Source organism: Cucurbita maxima, unplaced genomic scaffold (assembly GCF_002738345.1).
Source record: "Cucurbita maxima cultivar Rimu unplaced genomic scaffold, Cmax_1.0 Cma_Scf00013, whole genome shotgun sequence".
Classification (NCBI taxonomy): Eukaryota; Viridiplantae; Streptophyta; class Magnoliopsida; order Cucurbitales; family Cucurbitaceae; genus Cucurbita; species Cucurbita maxima.
The window spans coordinates 5,131,155-5,153,337 of record NW_019272029.1 but is presented as its reverse complement, the minus strand read 5'-3'; the positions used below and the strand labels follow the sequence as shown (position 1 = coordinate 5,153,337).

At 37.5% G+C, this 22,183-nt stretch overlaps 3 protein-coding genes across 5 annotated transcripts in view; all 3 read left to right on the top strand.

The window, feature by feature from the left end:
* The window catches only part of LOC111488515 (protein TSS-like), a 15,932-nt gene extending 7,804 nt beyond the window's left edge, over positions 1–8,128 (top strand). The window contains exons 15-24 of the mRNA XM_023136279.1: positions 480–572; positions 672–773; positions 953–1,057; positions 1,206–1,339; positions 1,704–1,887; positions 2,676–2,807; positions 3,007–3,119; positions 4,443–4,530; positions 4,971–7,269; positions 7,811–8,128. Coding sequence (XP_022992047.1) covers positions 480–572; positions 672–773; positions 953–1,057; positions 1,206–1,339; positions 1,704–1,887; positions 2,676–2,807; positions 3,007–3,119; positions 4,443–4,530; positions 4,971–7,094 — 3,075 coding nt within the window. The 3' untranslated portion in view covers positions 7,095–7,269; positions 7,811–8,128. The remainder of the gene's footprint in view (positions 1–479; positions 573–671; positions 774–952; positions 1,058–1,205; positions 1,340–1,703; positions 1,888–2,675; positions 2,808–3,006; positions 3,120–4,442; positions 4,531–4,970; positions 7,270–7,810) is intronic.
* Positions 1–22,183, top strand: part of LOC111488654 (probable inactive purple acid phosphatase 29) — a 421,893-nt gene that overhangs the window by 51,034 nt on the left and 348,676 nt on the right. The window lies entirely within an intron of this gene.
* Positions 10,280–20,357, top strand: LOC111488530 (histone-lysine N-methyltransferase ATX3-like). Of its 3 annotated transcripts, XM_023136303.1 has the most exons (23): positions 10,282–11,493; positions 11,580–11,635; positions 11,720–11,915; positions 12,212–12,334; positions 12,438–12,506; positions 12,617–12,685; positions 12,772–12,863; positions 13,119–13,211; positions 13,343–13,478; positions 13,582–13,663; positions 13,749–13,848; positions 14,343–14,467; positions 17,543–17,688; positions 17,969–18,073; positions 18,289–18,353; positions 18,456–18,669; positions 18,756–18,842; positions 18,930–18,986; positions 19,088–19,177; positions 19,376–19,462; positions 19,688–19,762; positions 19,865–19,965; positions 20,042–20,357. In XM_023136303.1, exons 1-23 carry the CDS (start codon positions 10,618–10,620, stop codon positions 20,130–20,132), a joined length of 3,135 nt encoding a protein of 1,044 aa, XP_022992071.1. In that variant the 5' UTR covers positions 10,282–10,617; the 3' UTR covers positions 20,133–20,357. The 3 variants fall into 3 exon arrangements, 2 of the variants coding, with proteins under 2 accessions (XP_022992072.1, XP_022992071.1); XR_002719220.1 differs by lacking the exon at positions 20,042–20,357 and having other exon boundaries at positions 10,280–11,493; positions 19,116–19,177; positions 19,865–19,927; XM_023136304.1 differs by lacking the exons at positions 19,688–19,762; positions 19,865–19,965; positions 20,042–20,357 and adding an exon at positions 19,578–19,669 and having other exon boundaries at positions 10,281–11,493; positions 19,376–19,523.

The window sequence follows — 22,183 nt, the reverse complement described above, 5'->3', positions numbered from 1 at the left end:
TTTTTTTTTTTTTTTTTTTTTTTTTTTTTTTTTTTTTTTTTTTTGAAAGGTATACAATTCTGCTAGTGAAATATCTGTGAGTATTTGACGTTAGGGCTGGAAAAAAGGTAATAAATTTTAGTTTTCATACCCCGAGCATTAAGTCAAATGGCTGAAGGTTATTTCCTATTACAGGCTGCCTTGAGTTTAAAAGTCCTCGAGTTTGAGGGGAATGTCTTAGTTTCTTTTCTTGTATGAGACCAGACTATAATATCTGGACTGAATTTTAGGAATTCTTTAGGACATCTTCTAATTGGAGGCGGAGGCCTTGACTTTGAGAGTTCTTGGGTGGCCATGAGCTTCTTCTGATGTATTAGATAAGGAGTGTTTTTATGCCACTCTAAGATACTTATAGGATTGAGGTTATCAAAAAAGTATGTGCATGTTATAATATGATAATTGACCTCCAGTTTCTAATGTTTTTCTTATTTAAATTTTAGGTGGGTATTGAGCTGGTTCCACGAGATTTTGATATGGATTCTTCATTTCCGTTCCAAAAATCAGATGTTGTAAGCCTGGTCCCAGTGCATAAGGTGATTGAATGGATACCTAACCGTAGGATATATTTTTTTAGTAGCACTTCGAAAATAAGAACGTTTGAGTTGAATTGAATGTCATGCCAACTTTTTCAGCAAGCAGCATGTTCGTCCGCAGATGGAAGGCAGCTTTTAGAATCTTCGAAAACAGCTTTAGATAAAGGAAAACTTGAAGATGCTGTAACCTACGGTACAAAGGTATGGCACTCACAATCGTGGTTTTATTTTTCCTTGGTGTCTTTTGGGTAAGAGGGTCTGTAACATGTGCATTTCTTGAAATCAAGTACTCTTAGAGGCCTTTATATCATAAGTTGCAAATGTGTTTAATAGCATGAATTAATTGAATTTCATGCTTGCTTCTTCCTTTCCTACCTCAGGCACTCGCAAAACTCGTTGCAGTTTGTGGTCCCTATCATCGCATGACAGCTGGAGCTTACAGCCTCCTTGCGGTAGTTTTGTATCACACTGGTGATTTCAATCAGGTAGTTAATTCATTCTAAAGTATTGTTATGCATCTTATTGGACCATGCATGTCACCTTCTCTGTGTTCTATCTTATTTTTCCATTTTCATAATTTTTTTTTGTGAAGGTATTGAGGTGAAAAGCTAATTCATTGGTTTTCCATTATAGGCTACTATTTACCAGCAAAAAGCTCTGGATATCAATGAGAGAGAATTGGGACTTGATCATCCAGATACAATGAAAAGTTATGGGGATTTAGCTGTTTTCTATTACCGACTTCAGCATACAGAGTTAGCTCTTAAGTATGTCGTCCTCACTACTATAGATTCACGAACTTTACACATTGTGTCTAGGGTTATAGAAATTTTAATTATGATTTGTTATTAATTTTTAAATTATCTAATATATTTATAAAGCCGCATGCTAACGCTCTCTCTCTCTCTCTTTCCAATCAATATTCTTATTCATGGCCACGTTAGAATGACTGAATGAGTTAATAATTTGGAGCTGTTCAGAAGGAATATATCCATATTGTGACTTACATTACGTGTCCAGTTGAAATCAAATGTTAAATATATACATGTATATATTTTTTATAATACACATTGATTTTCCTAAAGGTTTTTGACGTATCAATGAAAGATGTTTCTTGTTTCAAAAATTTAGGTATGTAAAACGTGCTCTCTATCTTTTACATCTCACTTGTGGTCCCTCTCATCCAAACACTGCTGCAACATACATCAATGTGGCTATGATGGAGGAAGGGCTTGGAAATGTGCATGTTGCCCTCAGATATCTCCACAAAGCTCTCAAGTGTAACCAAAGATTACTTGGCCCAGATCATATTCAGGTTTTGCTTCGATCTTATTTTAATTTTCTCCCTATTTTATAGAAAAAAATAAATTTATTTAATACCTAAGCAATATTTATTAGGATATTTTGCTCTCACTGTAATTGGCCATGACTAAAGGACCATACTTTATTCGTGGGAAATTTTTTGCACAATGGCGTAGGCTTTAATGTTGTTGCTTTGTAGCTCTTATTCTTTGATCATTATTTTCCGTTCTTTTCCCCTTAACCCATACTTGTACATAATAAATGTTCAAACCTGCATCATTTCGTCCTACAACAAATGATCTGACCGATAGTGGTGAACATGTTGACAACCACATACTAGGATATTAATCCTACATAGCAACCAAATGTTGTACGGTTAGTCAGTTTTTCTATGATATTAGTGAAGATACATGTAAGCTGATTCGGTTTCATGGGTATCTAAAAAAACGAAACCAAAAAGTAAAGAAGAAAAATGAAAAATCACAATAATAAGCCCCCTGTAACTCTGAATGAGATAGTTTAGACTTTTTATATTCGGCAGAAGGAATTTATGTATTTTTTATTCTAGAGGTTCTCTTTCTTTTCAGTTTGCTGCCTGATTTTATATCTTAGTTGTTACTCTGAAATATTTGCATGATTGATAAAAATTTTGGTACACGAATTATTGGCCCATTAAAAGATGAAAACTTTTTGGCTCGTATCACATTTGCATGTTATATGCACATGCAAATATACTAGGCACTATTTAAGCGTGGTCATGAGGTATATCGAGCTCTGATTTAGTTTTCCTAATTTCTTCAGACTGCAGCAAGTTACCATGCTATAGCCATCGCACTCTCACTTATGGAAGCGTACCCTTTAAGTGTTCAACATGAGCAGACAACCTTGCAAATTCTGCGAGCAAAGCTGGGCCCAGATGATCTACGCACTCAAGTAAGTTCAAGATATCTGGAATCATCTAAGACGGCCATAACCTTGTTGCTTTCTGTTTATTGTTATCAGTATACACTGATAATCGTGTAAAACTATGAATGATGGAAGCTGACCCCTATTGGCTGTGTCAAATAGTTCCTTTTTAACCTTTCTTCAAAATTATGCTATTGGTCGCTCATGTTAGATTTTAATCCTGCAGGATGCTGCTGCTTGGCTAGAATACTTTGAGTCCAAAGCTTTTGAACAACAGGAAGCTGCAAGGAATGGTACTCGGAAGCCTGATGCATCAATAGCATGTAAAGGCCACTTAAGGTAAGCGGCATAATCTGATTTTTGACCTGCAGGTCAGGTCATTTTGACAAATAGTGAGACTGTAATGTAGATACTCTATATTGGTTAATTTTACAGGTTTAAAACTGTGATGTCTTTCTTTTTATTTTCTTTTAAAATATTTAATTTTTTTATTGCATACATCTGTGGATTATGCATGCAAATGTATTATGGATGGCTGAGATTGGAACAAGCTAATTTTTGTGTACTAGTGTTTGTCAATAATGGGAAGTATTTTCTTTTTTGAACATTCATTTTTCTAGAATCTTTTGCATACTATGGCAAGAATCTTACCACATCTACAAGATTGATGTTGAGAGGATTAAGTTGATAGAAGCTCATGTAGTCGTGTTTTGTTATGGAAAGAAAGAATGTTTTATAGGCTATTCTTGAACTCTGATGTGCATCTTGTACTAAATGCAAATGTGGTTTGAATGCCTTAGAGAAAATGGATTTTGTCATCTCATGTAGCAGCATTTTCTTTGACTTGTCTCTGTTTTATTTCTTTGTTTTCATCTAAAGACACGTTCCATAAATTCCTTCAGCAATTGATAAGAATTCTATTTATAATTTGTTTATTGGGTTCTATTTTCACCCCATCTCTGTTTTCTAGTGTGATTTAGAGTTATATTTGGGAGCGTGATTGAATAAGAAATGGATTTTCAAGTCCTAATTTAAGCCTGATGTGTTTCTTTTTTTTTGCTTTGTTTTAAATTTATTTAGGTTTCCTTTTCTCAATCACAGCTTCTGTAAGCATGTAACCTCTTACCAGCGTGAAGTTCAATTGCAACTTTTTTTTTAAACTATTACTATTTCTGTCGAAGTTTGTGGTGTTGAGTCTGATCCTCTGGCGTACTATATTACCCTCTCTCTCTGATATTCTTTTTGAGCAGGATGGGAATGCATTTTCGGATTTCAATGCCACTCAAACCCTACCCTACCCTTATTCTCTCAAATTTAACCCTGAAATCTCCTACTAATTTTCCCCGTTGCCTTGCATTATAGCCTCATAATTTGAGATTTAAAACTTTTGACATTGTGTCTCCCCCTTTTTGGGTAATTTAAAACTTAATTTCCTTCTTTGTCCTGCTGTACATACTTTTTGTGGTTATACAATTTGTTAAAAAGAATAAAGTTGATGAATATTACTTTAGAGCATATTGTTATTGTTTATTTTTCGTCAACCTAAATATAGCTCAATTGATTTAGGTATATATCTTTGACTTAAGAGGTCAGAAGTTCAAATCTCCCAACCTACTTGTTGTTAAACTCAAAAGTTATTGTTTCTTCTTTCAAACTTGGCAGTGTATCAGATTTGCTGGACTATATTAATCCCAGTCATGATGCCAAAGAGAGGGATGCAGCAGCAAAGAGGAAAAACTATATTGTGAAGGTAGTTTACTTATGCAATGTTTGTCATAGTTGTTCGATTAGATATGGAATCAATTAAGATGACTCATATACCGTTAGTTTCAGAAATGGATGATCCTTGGTTGGAAACCTTAGTTACTTATTTAGTCAGCCTGTCTGCCCCTAACCATGTTGGAAATGGGAAATTTTGACAAGATCGGGACAGGAATATTTAATTTTCTTTGACGATGCTTACCTCAATGTTAGATGATAAGTGGGATAGCTATTATAGAATGTCTCTTCAGATGAAGCCTTGCCTTTTCTTTGAATCATACATTTATTTTAGTTTGAACATCATATTTTCTCTCTTGAGCAAAAATCATATAGTCCTAATAGCTGTAGTTTTAGTTATCATTTATTAATAAACAGAGACTGGTATACGTAGTTTGGTTATTCATCTCATTGTGCTTTTCTACCTTGCAGTTAAAGGGAAGATCTGACCATAGTACAAGCATGGCACATGGCGAAGAATCTCCACAAGAGACCTCAAAAGAGGTTTCTGATGAAGTGACACTTGCACTTGGACCAGGAGATGATCCAAGTACAGATGAGGAGACTACCACACCAGTTGAAGCCCAGCAGCCTGTTACTGAGGAAGCTGCTGAGGAAAGGCCGAAAATAGAAGACGATGTCACATCTGAACTCCACCCTGAAGGAGAAGATGGATGGCAACCAGTTCAAAGGCCAAGATCAGCTGGGTCATATGGGCGGCAGCTAAAGCAACGTCGAGCCACTTCTGGCAAGGTCTTTAGTTACCCGAAGATGAATATAGATGTTGACGGTGAATCTCATAAACTGAAGAACAATAATCCAAACAGTCGATTATACGTGTTAAAGAAAAGAACAATATCCCATGGAAGTTATACAGATCATCATTCTATGAACTCGTATCAAGGTTCCAAATTTGGTAGGAGAATAGTCAAAACTTTGACTTATAGGGTTAAGTCTATTCCCTTATCTACAGAAACTGATACAGCAGTGGTGCCTGACATTGGCGACAAGGTTGGGTCTGCAGTAGAACCTGGTAGATCCTCGACTCCAATCGATTCTAGCTCATTGAAGAATACAATAATCAGCCTTGGAAAATCACCTTCATACAAGGAAGTGGCTGTAGCCCCACCAGGTACTATTGCCATGTTGCAGGTCAGGGTATCTCAGAGTGATACACCTGGTGATGAGGAGTTCGTAGTTGAGAAACATGAAGAAAAATCAAGTGTAATGAAGGGAATTTCTGATATTTCTATTGTGGAATCGTCAGATTTCTTGAAAGAGGAAAAACAAGTTGAGAATAATGACGTAACTCAGGCAGGACAGGCTGTGGAAAATAACCTTTCTCATATGGTATCTGAGACTTTGGGAGGACTTCAATCTTGTGTTGTTGATGTGAGTGGAGTTGTGGAGGACAATGTATATGTACCCAATGATAGAATGTCCTATCCTGTTGGATCTTCTGAAAGTAGACCCTCTGTGGAGGATCTACCAAACGGCTTTGAATCAGACAATTTTGACTCCTCCCTTGAACAAGTTGAGGATTTGAAGGACAAGTCGTTAGTTATAAGTTCTGGCGAGACTCAAGGACTCAATAATAAGAAATTATCTGCTTCTGCAGCTCCATTTAACCCATCACCAGTTATCATGCGTTCTGCACCTGTAGCCATGAACATAACAATTCCTGCTGGTCCCCGTGCCATTTCACCTATTGCACCTTGGCCAGTAAACATGAATATTCACCCAGGGCCTGCTTCAGTGTTGCCAACAATTAATCCATTATGCTCCTCTCCTCACCAACCATACCCATCCCCTCCACCGACTCCTGGCATGATGCAATCCATGCCCTTCATGTACCCTCCTTATTCCCAACCACAGGCGATACCAACTTACACTCGGCCTTTATCTTTACCTGGTTATTCCCAACCAGTACCAACCAGTACATTTCCTGTAACCACTAGTGCTTTTCATCCCAATCCTTTTACTTGGCAGTGTAACATGAACACCAACACATCAGACTGTGTTTCACGCGCAGTTTGGCCTGGCAGCCATCCACCTGAGTTTTCTGTTCCATCACTTGTCGATCCTGTTAGTGATTTCATGAAAGATTTGAATGTTAATTCTGATGAATCTTCGAAAGTTCTGCCAGCAGATATTGACAGACTAGGAGAAGCTAGAAAGGAGAATAATTCTCTGGCATCTGAGGGTATGGTTAGTGAAAATGGAGGTGCTGAGATTGGTTTGGAGAGTGTGGAAGAAAAGTGTCATTCAAATCCATGCATGGTTGAAACTTCAACTGTTGAACCCGTACAAAAATCCATTTTAAATGGAAATGCAGCAAGTAGTAGAGAAAGTGTCGATGGTGAGAAAACCTTCAGCATTTTGATAAGGGGAAGAAGAAACCGGAAACAGACTCTCAGAGTGCCAATTAGTTTGCTAAATCGTCCTTATGGCTCACAGTTGTTCAAAGCAAATTATAACAGAGTGGTTAGAGGAAGTGATCTTCCCAAGTTTACCAGCTATTCAGCAAGCAAAGAATGTACAGCTAGTGCAACATAGCTATAGGTTGTGTCATTCTTGCAAGCAGATTGTTCAAAGATAGCAAGGATATTGCTGATATTATGTCCTGTGAGCAAATGGAGTAACTGGGGCTAGATATCTTCTGGCTTCATGTTTACGTATCATCCCTGCCTTGTCACTTTCACGATTCAAACAAACTTCTGAGAAAATTGAGGTTTGTTTTCTAAATGCAATCCATAAAAAGACTTTTATCATCTTGTATGTGAACATTTCTTTTTTGGGGGAGTAAACAAAATCTTTCATCGAGTTATTTATAGGAATTCTTAGGCTTGAATCATATAGATTAATGGAAGTAGACAGCTCTTTTCTGTTTCTAATTAAATGCTATCCCAATGTTAAAAATCTAATTATCATGGGGGTCAAAGTTTTGGGTTCAATAGTTAGTTTTTTCTAAAATGAAACAGATGGTGTTCATATGCTGGACTTTGTACATAGGCTTTAGTTTGGTGCTGCCACATCATAGGTTTGAGTTTGTTAGTTGTTAATTGGTTAGTAATTGGGTTGAAGTAGTTTGCTGGTAATTAGATTGGTGGGCTTAAATCCTCTAAAATAGAAGGTTATAATCTTTTGTATTAGCAAGATTTGAATGATAATAAAAATACTTGTTGGGAAATTTTATAGTTTTAAGCTCTTTTGATACTAGATTGTTTGACTGATTGATGGCTTATTATTATATGGTATTTCTTGATGTGCAGGCATGATAAACATCTGGTGAAAGATTAAGCAGTTCTTAAAGTGATTCTTCATTATATAGTTGGAAATCGGATCACAGCATTCAAAGATAAGTTGATTTCTGGCTTTGGGATAGTGATAGCAGTGATTTTGGTAGGGTAGTTTAAAAAGTGTATACCACTGATTATTTCGTTTATGTTTGACCCATAAACTTCTCTTTTTGTATTTCTTGATCAAGTTGATTAGAACTTTTTTTTTTTTTATGTTATATAACAATGAGCCAGAGAATAAGGAAATTGTCCCTTTAGTATCTTGAGCTTTCTAATAATGTCTGGTTTTGGGTAATATTTTTACTTGTGATGTTTCATCTGCTATTATTAGAGATGGATGGACTGGTACTTCTTTCTGGTGATTTAAGAGTCTGTGATTTTTGTAGTCCAAAACTTAGTATTTGAAAATCCTTAGAAAATAGGAGTAACATTTGTTTTTGGATTCTTTTCCCTGAATTTAACGAATGCTGTCAGGTCTCCATAACTTTGAGCAGCTCTCATATCAAGCTTCGAAAATGGAAAGAAAGAAAAGAAAGTCTGAATAAAAGTGTGTTAAAAAAATATTATGATTTTATCACTATTAGAAACGAAGAAACGAAGAGGAAAGAATGTTACATGTCGCATGAGATGAAAGGGAATGTCGGAGTTATTAGGTACTGAATCTGGATTTCAAATCTCAATCTGAATTTTGGTTATGTATCGTTACAACTTAGTAACAAATATAATGTTAATTCGATGCTATTTTTGCTATCAAAATTGAAGGATTTAGCTCGTAAAACTTATCAGCTAACACTTCCAAAGTGTTGGGAAGCAAGGGAATTGAGATATTCGCCAAAGGGGTGTTTGCAGTGACTTCATCTTCCCACCTGTGATAATTTCTCTACTTTACTTGGCCCAAACAACTTCATGAATTTCGGTTTTGCTTGGGCATTGCTATACAAGTCCAACCTCTTCGCAGTTGAAGTTCGTCGTTGCATGATGGTGGGATCTCCCCAATCATTTGCCTAGGGTTTTACTTTCATTCTTGAGCATATAGATGTGCAATACTTCTCTATACACGACTCACACATGCACAAATACCTACTAAGAAAGTACCGTTATCGTACTCCTAAATATAATTATGAGCTTGCACATGCTCACACAATCTAAAGAGGCAAAAGGAAAGGAACACGAACAAAATATCGTAAATGTATGCATCTGCACACTACATGATTGGAGATGTAATTCATGAATAAATGATCACCCAACGTACATAAGGTAAAAAACTAGATAATTTCAACCAAAAATGTCCAAAAATGTCCAAAAATGTACTTATAGACTCGAATAGGGAACTTCCCTTCCAGACATGTTTCCCACGTCCCCACGAAACTAAAGGAACAACAATCTTTTCAATTGTTACACTGTATGAAGTAAATTTCATAAAAAAAAGTTCACGGATAAAACTTACCGAATACGAAGCTCAAATGCATCGAGGGTCCGATCGTTTTCACTCCAAATCAAGGTTGTAGAACTCTTCCCTTCGATGGGCGTTTTTTTCTTCACTTCCTCACGACATTTTAGTTTCAATGGAAGTCTGATTTTGGCTCAATCCAATCTATGGCTTTGTCCATAGGGTATTTGGTTGCAAAATTGGGAGAGAAATTGTTGACTGTGCTTCTCCATGGTATCCACACATGATGGGATCATTCATAGCTCACAAGGTTGTTCAATCGGCATTGGGTTTAGTGGCCATTTTCCAAGAACTACTAACCTCCATCATATCCATTTTAGGGTTCAATTTTTATTTTCCTATATTACCACATACCCTCCACAACTATCACCTACTCCAGTGAAATGGACCCTACTGAGAGGTTCCTAATTTTGTTCGATATGCCCACTATCGAAAAGATATAGACGTGTCTTAAAAGAGGACAATTAGCACTCATAGCAATAATGAGAGAGCATGTCGATTATGAAATTGACTAGAATATTGATTTTAAATGTTCAAACCACATGACTAGCGATTAGAGAAAACTGCGAGACAAGAAAGAGTAAAAAGGAAGTCGTGTGGTATGTACAACCAACAACTCACTATTGTCGAAAGTCCATATAGATAATCGTGTTAGGTAATAAATTTGACACGGTGTGAGTATATAATCTCTATCATGTATTGATCATAAAGAAAAACTTAGTATCAATGTCACAACAACTAACAACATTAGACAACCTTGTCTTGCTTTGGGCCAAAAGACGTAAAATTGTATGAAAATATTAAGATATTGGAAGCGTGAAATCCTGAAAATAGTTTGTCTATGTAAATAAGACTTGGAAGTGAGCCCAGGCATGTGGTAGGGAAGTACGGAATGTCCATGGTTACCCTGGACCTTCTTCCACACTTTTCCTTTTCAAACTCCAGAAAAGATTAAAAAAATAATATATAAATTTTAAAAACAAAAGAAGAAATTTCGTTTTGAGTTTGGAATTGGCGCTTCAACGTGGAGCAATTCCGAATCGTCTCCCTCCCGCGCTTTCCACAATTTGATGTGGAGCCAAAAATGAATACAATCTTTTGCACATCGCCCGCCTCTTTTCTCTTTCCTAATTTGTTTATTCCTATTTTTCGGTTCTGTATGTTCCAGTATATGTGTCGCGTGGAGTGGGCATGAGGCGGAGTTCAATCGTGGATGGAGAAATCCTTCGACGTTGCCCACTGTACGTTTCCTTTTCGTGGAGGAAGAACATATAATTAGGGCTTCGCATTGTTTTTCTCTGGGAATTTGGGTTTTAATATTCTTAACAAGATGATCATCAAGCGAACTATGAAATTCCAGACGCCGAATCTCAAACGTTGCAAGCTTGAGGAGCCCGATTCTGCTGATTATATGTATTCCGTGAATTCTAAGAAACGGCGGACGGATGGGTACTATTCTTGTAGCCTCCAACGCGAGGTTGAGGATTTTAGTACTGGTTCGGGTTCTTGGTACAACGATGGGTTCTACTGGGGAGAGGAATTCGAGCGAAGTTCAAATCAATTGAATGGCCAGCGAGTATTGAACAGCAGCATCCAGAAATTACGACCCCCACTGTTGAAGTCGTCGCGAGGAAGAATTCAGATGCTGCCTTCTAGGTTCAGTGATTCGGTTCTTCATGTATGGAAGAATGAAGGATCGAAGGTTAATTTTACGGATTCCAGCACTGAGGAAGATGAAGATGGTGTCTCAGCAGAACCCAGAATAAGAAATAAGGGATTGGCACTATCGAAACAACAGCGGTGGAAGGATAATTACAGGTTGAAGAATTCAGAGTGGGATTCACCAGGTAAAAGTGAGGAGGAGGAGGAGAAAGAAGGTGGTTTTGTGGGGTTCTCTAATTTGAATGGTTCAGGATATTTTAGTTCAAAAACTGTGCTGCCATTGAAAGAAGAAGAGAAACCCACGACGCTAACTTATACGTGCACGAAGACAGATACAAATTCTGAAAGGAGGAAGCATATTTACAAGCCAGAGGAGTTTGCTTTGGGAGATTTAGTTTGGGCGAAGTGTGGGAAAAGATACCCTGCTTGGCCAGCGGTAGTTATCGATCCCTTGTTGCAGGCTCCGGAAGCGGTTCTAAAATCTTGCGTCCCAGGCTCTATCTGTGTGATGTTTTTTGGATACTCAAAAAATGGAACTCAGAGGGTAATTTTGTCGATCCTTGAATATGGTTGTAATAATTTCAGTTGACGCGTTCGTTAATTCTTTATTACTAAGTGTATAATTCACAGGACTACGCATGGGCGAAACAAGGGATGATATACCCCTTTTTGGAGTTCTTGGAAAGGTGTGTAGCCAACTATTTCAGTCAATTGTTTGTATTTTTCTAAAAAATGATGTACAATGATCGGAAAATCTCCCTGTTCATCAGATTCAAAGGGCAGAAACAATTGTACAAGAGCAAGCCAAGTGATTTCCAGTCGGCTATGGAGGAGGCTATATTGGCAGAGGATGGTTTCGTGGACGCTGGCGTGGGAAGTACATTAATGTCTCTTCAAGAAGCAGATTTCAGTGAGCTGCCTGATGCTTCGACGTCAAACCAGGATCTGGAATACTATTCCGAGAAGGCAAGATTCTTTAGAGTTGGTTTCGTACTTTTCAGCCAAAAAAAAAAAGGTTAATTTGCCCCAAAAAAGGTTAGGAATTTGGGGGGCAATCTTTCTGGAGTTTAGTGCTGTGGTGTGGCCATAAGGATCTTTATACTCAATGTTTACATTTGTTTTAGCCTTTGTTGTTTGACGTGTTTTTGTTCTTAACACTGTCTTTTATGTTTGCTTCAGTGTATGCTAATCCATAATTTGCACATTCTTACAGGCTGATTTTATAAACTGTGTTCACTCTTAATAGTTAATTTATTTTACAGAAAGTAGTCAACAAAGGTTCGAGACCTTGTGACGGATGTGGCTTGTTATCGCTTTGTAAGACGCTCAAGAAAGCGAAGGGCCTGAATTCTGCCACACAACTTTTATGCAAACATTGCAATAAGGTTTGGAGATGCTTATTTTCAAGATATTTTAGTTCCTTGCCAATCTTGAGGAAATAATGAAACAGAAAAATAGTTTTTTATCTAATAATTCTCATATGTACAGTTAAGACAATCGAAACAATATTGTGGCATATGCAAGAAAGTGTGGCTCCATTCTGATGGTGGAAATTGGGTAAGAATATTTTGTCATTAGTTCATATCCATCTGTTTGTTAACTGCGTTCTTCGTTCTTCGTTCTTCGTTCTTTATCTGATCGTATTTGACTGTTTGTTGTCGAATTAGGTATGCTGTGATGGTTGTAATGTATGGGTGCATGCTGAGTGCGACAAAATTTCTGGCAAGCTATTTAAGGTATGCCTTCTGCACCTCAAATACGGACACATATTTTTTTTCCCAAGTTTAGGAATGTGTAATTGGTAATCTTGTCGTGTTTGAAGGATTTGGAGCACAGCAAATACTATTGCCCTGATTGTAAGATCAAATTCAATCTAGAATCACCGCATGTTGAAAATTGTCAATCAACAGTCAAGTGAGCACTACAAACTTCTTTTCTATTATTTCTTAGTTATTATGACTTCATTATCCTGTAAATATGTTGACATATTAATATACTTTGGTTAAGAGAGAGGGGTGTGAAATTCCACTTTACTTTTCTGCTATGAATCTCTCATGAATCCGATGCCATTAGGAAGTAGTAGGAACTTTTTCATGTTATCAGTTTCTATTTTCTGATCTTAAATTTTATACCTTTGATGTGAGTTATCTGACACTTTATTTAAACCAGTTCCACGGACAAAGGTGCGGTGACTTCTATTCCAGATAAGATAACAGTGGTGTGCAATGGCATGGAAGGAGCTTACATTCCTAATTTACATTTGTAAGTCCAAGTCCTGTGAACGTAACATTAAATGACATTTCCACGAAAGATTTAGAGTTGCACATCATTTTAATGTTTTGGCAGGTTGTTTAAGATGATGAAATTGTGACCTCAATTCCTATATCTTTTAGGGTTGTCTGTAAGTGCGGTTCTTGTGGGCCAAGAAAACAAAGACTTAGTGAATGGGAAAAGCACACTGGATGCAGAGCAAAGAAATGGAAATATAGTGTTAAAGTGAAGGCTACAATGTTACCTCTGGAACAATGGGTTCGTATTAACTCCTCAATCCTTCCTTTTTATTTTTTAGATTTTAGTCATTGTCTTGTACTTGCGCCATACGCTATTCTTATTGACATCAATGAGATTTCAGATTGCAGAGTTCAACACAAATGGCAAAGATTCCTTGAAGGTTTCGAAATTGGATAACCAGCAGCTAAGCACCTTATTAAGTGGTATATATTTCCTCAAAATATTTGACTTGTGAAGAATTTTCTTCTTTTCTTTCTTACGTTTTTAAATTTATCTTTGCTGTAACAGAGAATTATGAACCTGTTTATGCAAAATGGACGACAGAGAGGTGTGCTATTTGTAGATGGGTTGAAGATTGGGAAGAAAACAAAATTATCATCTGTAACAGGTATTAACACGATCTGCACAATTTTGTACTATGCATATATTTAAAATGGAAACGAACTTCACAGTTTGAAATTCTTGAGATTATGAATATGTAGTACCATTTACCACCACTGGTTCTAGATTTATACTATCGCATATTTTTTCATCACCATTTCAAAATTAATTGTCGATGTGTTTGTGTTGTGAATTGAAAGTAAAGTTTGATCCCACATGTGAGAAGTAAGGATTTTCTATTGTCCATTTGTTTGTGTTGTGAATTGAAAGTAAAGTTTGATTCCACATCTGAAAAGTAAGGATTTTCTATTGGTCTGTTATCTTGTATGCCCACTCTCCATCAAAGCTATGCTTTTGGATAAAGGGTGGTACTGTTTAGAATTAATCGTATTTAGTAATTTCATTGCTGAGATTTCTAACGGTTAATGCTCAACACATTCGTACGTGTATATTTATGAGCCCCAAATAATTGAACTGTAATCATTCTCCTTTCTTTTATAGATGCCAAGTTGCTGTCCACCAGGAATGCTATGGGGCGAAAGATTATAACGATTTTACATCATGGGTATGCAGAGCTTGTGAAACACCAGATGCCAACAGAGAGTGTTGCCTTTGTCCTGTGAAGGGTGCGTATATTGCATTTCATTTCTGGGACGTCCATGTTTCTGCATTTTTCGCAAATGATCAATTTTATATTTGAACTTTCACAATTAAGGTGGCTATAAGTTTAAGACTCTTAACCTTAGAAGTCCTCTTTTAGGAAATATTTCTCAAATTAGAGGTTGAAGGCTGCTAAGTTGAAAAGGAGGGGAGATGAGTGGGAATAGGCTTATTATACGTGTGTGCTATCATTTTAAAGAGATGCCAAGTGTTCTTAAGGTGCTTGGGTGCATGCGAGTGTCATAGTCATACTTCTTTAATCGTGTGGCGTCGTGATCTTGACATGTTCACGACAAGCCTTAAGGGAGAACTCAAGCTCATTCCCATTTGTCGCCCAATTTTGTAGTTTCTTAGGACCTTAGGTGAGGTTCGCCTTCACCAACCGAACACAACTTGTGTGGAATTCAAGTTTATTCGGCCACACACACTACTTATGCGTGCATGTTCAATCGTCTGCGACTCTAGCTGACTTGCCTTGACACTAGGCCAAGTCATCTAGCTTTAACCTTGCCTCTACTCTAGGCCAAGGTCTCTCCTAAACAAAATCACATCTCTTAGTCATCTTGGTTCCCAACAACAGGATCCATGTATTGTGATGTCATCCCATGTCTCGGGACAGCTCAGCCATTTTGGCTTGCTCGGATACATACGTTGGGATTGACTCATTTCAACCATCTCATAAGGACTTCTTGAACATCCATCCATCCAGGTTTTCATATGGTGTTGGACTCTCCTGTGTCCATGCTAAACCATTTACGGCATCTGTTCCAGATAGCGGGTGCACAATCCAACCTTCGACATATGAGTTGGGGTACAATACTAGCACGCCTGTGTTTGGTATTGTCCTTGAAAGACCCTTTTCAAAGGAACACGCTCAAAACGCTCTCTCACACTTTGACACATGTATGTGCCACAAGATAGCTTACTTAAGCCACAGGGCCTAGGTATGGTGGAGAGCTGACACCATACCTCTCCCTATAGTACATTTTGAGACATTTCCAATCCTTCTTGAGTAGACGTCGTTTTAGCGGGCAGTCATATGGCCCTGTACATCGTTTGTTGAGTTTTTTATTGACACTAAATTTGGTGAGCTTTCATCTTTCTTATAGACGAACTTAACTCCATAGTTGTATGTTGAAACTCATCAAAACCTTGACTTTTGTGGTTATGGTATGGGGCCCTACTCAGCTCTCTTCGAGCTTGTCTTCGACACTCATATCATCTCGTTCTCTCGAACCTTGTTTTTGTCTCGGCTTAGCTTGAATGCACTCTTGGTGTGTTGGATGTTGCACCGTCCTCCTCGGTTGCATCATGACACTTCTCAATCTTGGCCTTAGACCTTGCTTCCAACAAGCCTTAAGCATAAACTCAAGCCCCATTCACATTTTTGCCTAGCTTTGTGGCTTCGTCAGACCTTAGGCGAGGTTTCCCTTCGCCAATTGAACGCAACTTGTGCGGAATTCAAGCTTCTTTGGCCACACATGCCGCCAGCGCGTGCATGTTCAATTGTCTACGACTCTAGCCGACCTCTACACTAGACCAAATTATCCAACTCAACCTTGCCTCTACTCTAGGCCAAGGTCTCTCCTAAGCAATATTGCATCTCATCGTCATCACGGTTCCCAACAACATGACCCATGCATCGTGATGCTATCACATGTCTCATGACAACTTGACCATCTTGACTTGCTCAGACACCTCAGTTGGGGATTGACCCATGTGTCAACCATCTCATCTAGACATCTTGAACATCCATCCATCCGGATTTTTATTGGGTATTGGACTCTTCCATATCCATTTTAAACCATTTATGGCATCTGTTTCGAATAGCGAGTGCATAATCCAACATTTGACAGAAGGGTTGGGGCACAATATCAGCTTACCCGTGCCATTTGGTACTATCCTTGAAAGACTCTTATCAAAGGAAGATGCTTGAGACACTTGTCTTGCAATGCTTGTCCATATTGTGACGCGCGTATGTGTCATAAGGTAGCTCGCTTAGGCCACAAGGCCCAGGGATGGTGGAGAGTTGACACCATAGCTCCCCTATAGTATGTTTAGAGGCATTTTCAATTCTTCTCGAGTAGACGTCATTTTGGCTAGCGGTCATACGACCACATGTATAGTTCGTCAAGTATTAGATTGACATTAAATTTGGTGAGCTTTCATCTTTCATATAGATGAACTTAACTCCAGAGTCGCATATCGAAACCCCAACTTCTGAGGTTATGGCCCAAGACCCTACCCAACTTTTGAGTTTGTCTTTAGCATTCGTGTCATCTCGTTCTCTCAAACTTTGTGTATGCCTTGGCTTAGCTTGAATGCACACTTTTGGTGTGTTGAATGACACACTGTCCTGCTCGATTGCATCATGGCACTTCTCAATCTTGGCCCTCACGTGGCCAGATGGGTGCTACTTTTAGGGTCGCCCCTTATCTATCTTGTGTATGGGGGTCACAATCTACTTTCTTTCAGTGAAGTTGTGGCATGTGGCAGATAAAATTGCTCAAGAAAAGGATAGCGGGATTTGTAGAATCTTACAATACTAGGTTTGGTTGTTCCAATATCAAGATAATAACTGGGGAAATAAAAAAGAAACTAGGGATATGCGAGGAATTTGAGTCCCGTACTAAGAGGTTCCCCGTATCGCATCCCTAGCCCTGAGATATTGATATTAGGAGCTATCCCAGCGGCCTACGTGGGGTGCAAACCCTATCAGAGAACTCTGTTTCCTTGCAATATTAACCTGAAATTAAAATCATCCTGTTTTCGTTAGTTACGCCACCAGAGTCTCACGTTCTAGTTTCTTTGATTTTTTCTTTTTTCTTTTTAACTAGAGTTCCCCACCCACCCACCGTGTTCCCTCTCATGCAGACATGTTTGTCTTCATAATAAAAAACATATCCTTCCCGTTCAATCTATTCTTGTGCTTATTTTCTTTTATAGACTTTTTACTCGTGTATGCCTTGTGCCTATTTTTTCCTCTGCTGTCTTGCAATATGATTATGGGACACAAATTTAATTATTGTGTGCTGCTACAGGAGGTGCTTTAAAGCCTACTGACGCTGAGGGACTCTGGGTTCATGTCACATGTGCTTGGTTTCGCCCTGAAGTTGTTTTCTTGAATCATGAAAAAATGGAGCCTGCTGTTGGCATCTTTAGAATTCCGTTGAATTCTTTTCTTAAGGTAATTTTACCATTTTAAAATGGAGCTAAATCAATATTATGCTAATAGCTAGCCTCATTAGATATAGCTTTTTAAAAAATTTCATATATCATTCTTTTAGATTATAAAATGTAAATTTACAAGACGTTACAAATAAAGAATAAAATTGAAACTTTTAAAAGTTTAGAAATAAAATTGAGAAATGGCATATACATAAATGACAAAATAATATATTTAGCCCTTTATTTTTTTTATTTCCAATGGGATTAATAATGTTGATCTTCCTTTTTATGGATAACAGAGATGTGTAATTTGCAAGCAAAGTCATGGTTCCTGCGCGCAATGCTGCAAATGTGCTACTTATTTTCATACAATGTGTGCTTCGAGAGCAGGATACTCCATGGAGGTAATTGTTTATGGTTGATATTTGTGATCATTGCTCTACATAATACTTCTTCAAGTTAACACGGTATTATTATTTTTTACCTTCTCTAATGTTAATGCATCTTCGTTTTTAGAAATAGATTTAATTTCTGTTTCTGGGCTTGGAAGTTTTTCTTTTCCTTTTTTGAAGGTGCAACTGGCTGACAATTTCTTAACTCGTTGTATATTCACTTTCAGTTGCAGTGCTCAGAGGAGAAAGGGAGACAAGTGACTAGAAAACTGATATATTGCGCTTTTCATAGGTCAGGTTTTTGCTTTATTGCATTTTATTATACTCTCTCTATTCTCCCTCCTATTTTATTCAATATGGATCCTAAGACTCTAAATCCTTCTTTGTCATGCAGAACACCAAACCCTGATGCTGTTTTAGTGGTGCGTAGTCCTTCTGGGGGTTTTTCTGGCAGAAACTTGCTTCAAAAGCAGAAGGGATGTTACAGGGGATCAAGGCCGGTTACATCAAAGATAGAAGAACTGTCAAGGTCTTCAGGCTCTGAAACTAATGATTTTGAACCATATTCTGCAGCAAGATGTCGTGTTTATGTTCGATCAACCGATAAGGTTGTCCACTGACCATCTCCGAAACTATTCTGTGTCTACTAACTTGTGATTTCTTTGCCTCACCGTTATTATCTGTATTTTTCTAGATGGTTGAAGCGCAACCAATATTCCATCGACTTATGGGGCCGAGCCATCACCCATTGGATGAGATTATTAGCCTGAGTACACACAAAGTAATATTCTTGTCCTAGATAGTTTAACTTCACAGTATTAGGTCCTTTTCAAGCGGTTAAATAAATACATTCGCTTTCTCTTACAAGGAACGAGCAGACCCCAAGGCCTTTTCCTCATTCAAGGAACGACTTCAATATTTACAGGTAAATGCTACCTCCTCTTGCAATATCACTTCTTTTTTGTATATTTCATATATTTACTGAAATCTTGTTGCTATTTGATTAATTTCCCTTAATGACTTCAGAGAACTGAGAGGGATCGGGTCTGTATAGGTAAATCTGGAATTCATGGATGGGGCATCTTTGCTCGTAGGAATGTGCAAGAGGGAGAAATGGTAAGGATGTTGCTAATTTCTTGTGTACGTATCTGTAATTAGAAAGTTTGTGCAAACTGTTTCAATGACTTTTTTGAAAATTACATTGGCAATACAAAATGCTGTACTTTGTGTTTTCTTCTTCAGCGTTCCTTTATGCTTTTATCTTATACACAAGTTTTAGGTATCTAACGTATAAGGTGCCAAATCTATGTTTAGGTTGTTGAATACCGTGGCGAGCAGGTGCGTCCCAGTGTAGCTGATTTGAGAGAGGCTCGGTACCAATTAGAAGGAAAAGATTGCTATGTGAGTTCATAAATCATTTCTATTTATGCATGAAGTGTTGCCATTGATGAAATCTAATTTGGTCTATTTGATAGAATATTTATGTGAGAATTACAGTATAACTCCCCAAGTACTGGAGGAACTTGGACGGACCACTCGAAAAACTTTGAAAAATTTTAGAACACTTGAAAAAGCATTTAAAGTATTTTAGAGGAATTACTTGAACTGGTTACATTATTATTGCAGCTGTTCAAAATCAGCGATGAAGCTGTAATTGATGCCACAGAAAAAGGGAATATAGCACGCTTGATCAATCATTCGGTATGCAAATGCAGTCTGGATTAGTTCTTGTAATTGTTTGTTTGGTTGTTGACGTGGGAAGAGACTGAAAAGGGGATCTGTGTGTGTGTGTGTGTGTTGCAGTGCATGCCAAACTGCTATGCAAGGATCATGAGTGTTGGTGGCAATGAAAGCCGAATAGTTCTGATAGCCAAGACCAATGTAGCTGCTGGAGAAGAACTCACGTAAGAACACATTCTTCTTCAACTTCAAACTTCAATTCAATTTTTGCTTACTCAACACTCTCTAAAAACCAAACAGGTACGATTACTTGTTCGATCCCGACGAACCCGATGAACTCAAAGTCCCTTGCCACTGTAAAGCTCCAAATTGCAGGAAATTTATGAACTAACTGTCGACTCGACTCAAGACTAATTCTTTTGCTACATCTCCACTGCAACCTTTACATACTGGAGAGCAGCTACATTTTTTTCCCCCCCTCAAAAGAAAGAAATTTAAAGGCTGTTGTTTTAGTATAATATTCATTTCCCCCTTTCTACCCCCACCATTTGTATAGCAATCTGTAGCGTAGTTGGAATAAAATTGTAAATCAATATGCGGCTCTCTGTGGATGCTATGCTTAGTCTTCCGAGGCTTTTTTTTTAAAAATTATTTTTCTCTAAATTGGTCTCTATTCTACTTTTGTCTTTGAATTACCATCAACTTTATAATTTGAAAATTCATTTTTTTATTTGAACTTTTAGGAATAAGCTCATTTTAAAAAAAAAAAGTTAGATATTTTAGAAAGAGGTATCTATCTATTTGAAAAATAAATATTTAGATATTCTAAAAGTAAATCTAAAAAATCACCATGTTTGGTTTATATTATATAGCCTCTCCTACTAAATTTTTCATCTCAAGAATTCCAAGCAATCTAAGAAAAATGAAGTGTAGTTTCTACCAAATGTCTGTCTCCTTTTTTTGTGGGTGTTCGATATAAAAAGGATGTGTTATAATCAGTATTAGAGAAAGATTGTTCTATGGTGGTAACTCTACATGATCTTCCACATTAGCACGGATCTTTGAGATTAATATTGAGTGAGTTTGCGTCATGAGTAATTTGTGACTACAAGTTTTGTGCCAAAAAAAGCTTGTTCGGTATTATTAGGGTACTACCAACACGATGGGTGATTTTCAAGTTGTTGAAGTAACCAAGAAACTAACAACAGCTCCAACATGTAGGCAACTTATTTGATGTCTTATCTACAAGGACAAGACTATTAGGAGATCTTTTGTGAAATTAAGTTGCTAGAGGAAAATTATTATAGCATCTTGCACAAATGGAGAAACAAAACCAGCAAAACAATGTTTGCTTGAAAACTACAATCATCGAAAGAAGTATGGGACATGAGACACGTTCATGACACTTTTCTTAAAGAAGAACAATATGAGGCTACAATGTCTGTAGAATTAGTTGTTATCTCACAATGTGACATGGCGATTGCTAGTAATTCCACAGGGTCAAGTCGATCTATCAAGAAATTACTAAACTAGATTCAGAGTCCCTTCATTGGAGAAGCTCAAATGAAGAGGACCACATCCATGGATTGCGACCAGAATGTAGAAGTTTTATTATTGCTATACAAGGATAGTCTACTCAACCATTATTTATAGAGTTTGAAAAAGTATTAGCTAGCCAAGAAGCCGTGACTAAGAAAATGGGAGGTATCACATTGAAGGGTGAAGAAGAAGCACTCTACACAAGAATGTTGGCTAAGTAAAAAGTCATCTGGGAACTACACAACCTGGGAGAGCTCAGAAGAACGACAGCAAGATCTCTCAAGGGATGAGATTTGAAGGCATTTGCTAAAATTATGGAAATAAGGATCACAAGTCGAAGGATTGCTCATACAAGAAAAAGTTCGTCGAAAGCAATGCAACAACCTCCAAAAAAGGAGATAGAGGATGAGTGGGAAACAAAGGTACTATGTACCTTAGAAAAAGAAGAGTAGTGCTCATGGCGATGAGAGAGCATATTGATGATGAAAATGATTGGATCATTGATTCAAGGTGTTCAAACCACATGATTGGCAATCAGAATAAAGTCTTACAAAACTCGAACAACCGTGAAGAAATTCCATGATAGAAGATGGGAACAAACTGCACACATTTGGTAAAGTGATTCAACCAAATGTACTTGGTGAAAGGGAAATGACACCTCAACAACTTAGACGGTTAGAAAGAATCCATAAGCCAAATCTTAATTATGTCAATACAACTATTGTAGAAGGCAAAGTTAAAGAGTCATAGATGTATGAAGAAGCATCACAAAACTCGACTTGGCAAAAGGTGGTGGAGGAAGAAATTATCGATTTGTATCTCTAGGGTTCTCTCAACAATATGGACTAGACTATGATGAAATGCTTAGTCTAAAGGTAAGGATCACTATTGTATGGGTCCCAC

Bases quoted from the DNA above. Each gene is read 5' to 3' on its own strand.
- LOC111488530 (XM_023136303.1), top strand. From the start codon at position 10,618: ATGATCATCAAGCGAACTATGAAATTCCAGACGCCGAATCTCAAACGT. The intron at 18,074-18,288 runs GTAATTGTTTAT...ATTCACTTTCAG, and splicing joins GAGCAGGATACTCCATGGAG to TTGCAGTGCTCAGAGGAGAA. The intron at 19,178-19,375 runs GTAAGGATGTTG...ATCTATGTTTAG, and splicing joins ATGTGCAAGAGGGAGAAATG to GTTGTTGAATACCGTGGCGA.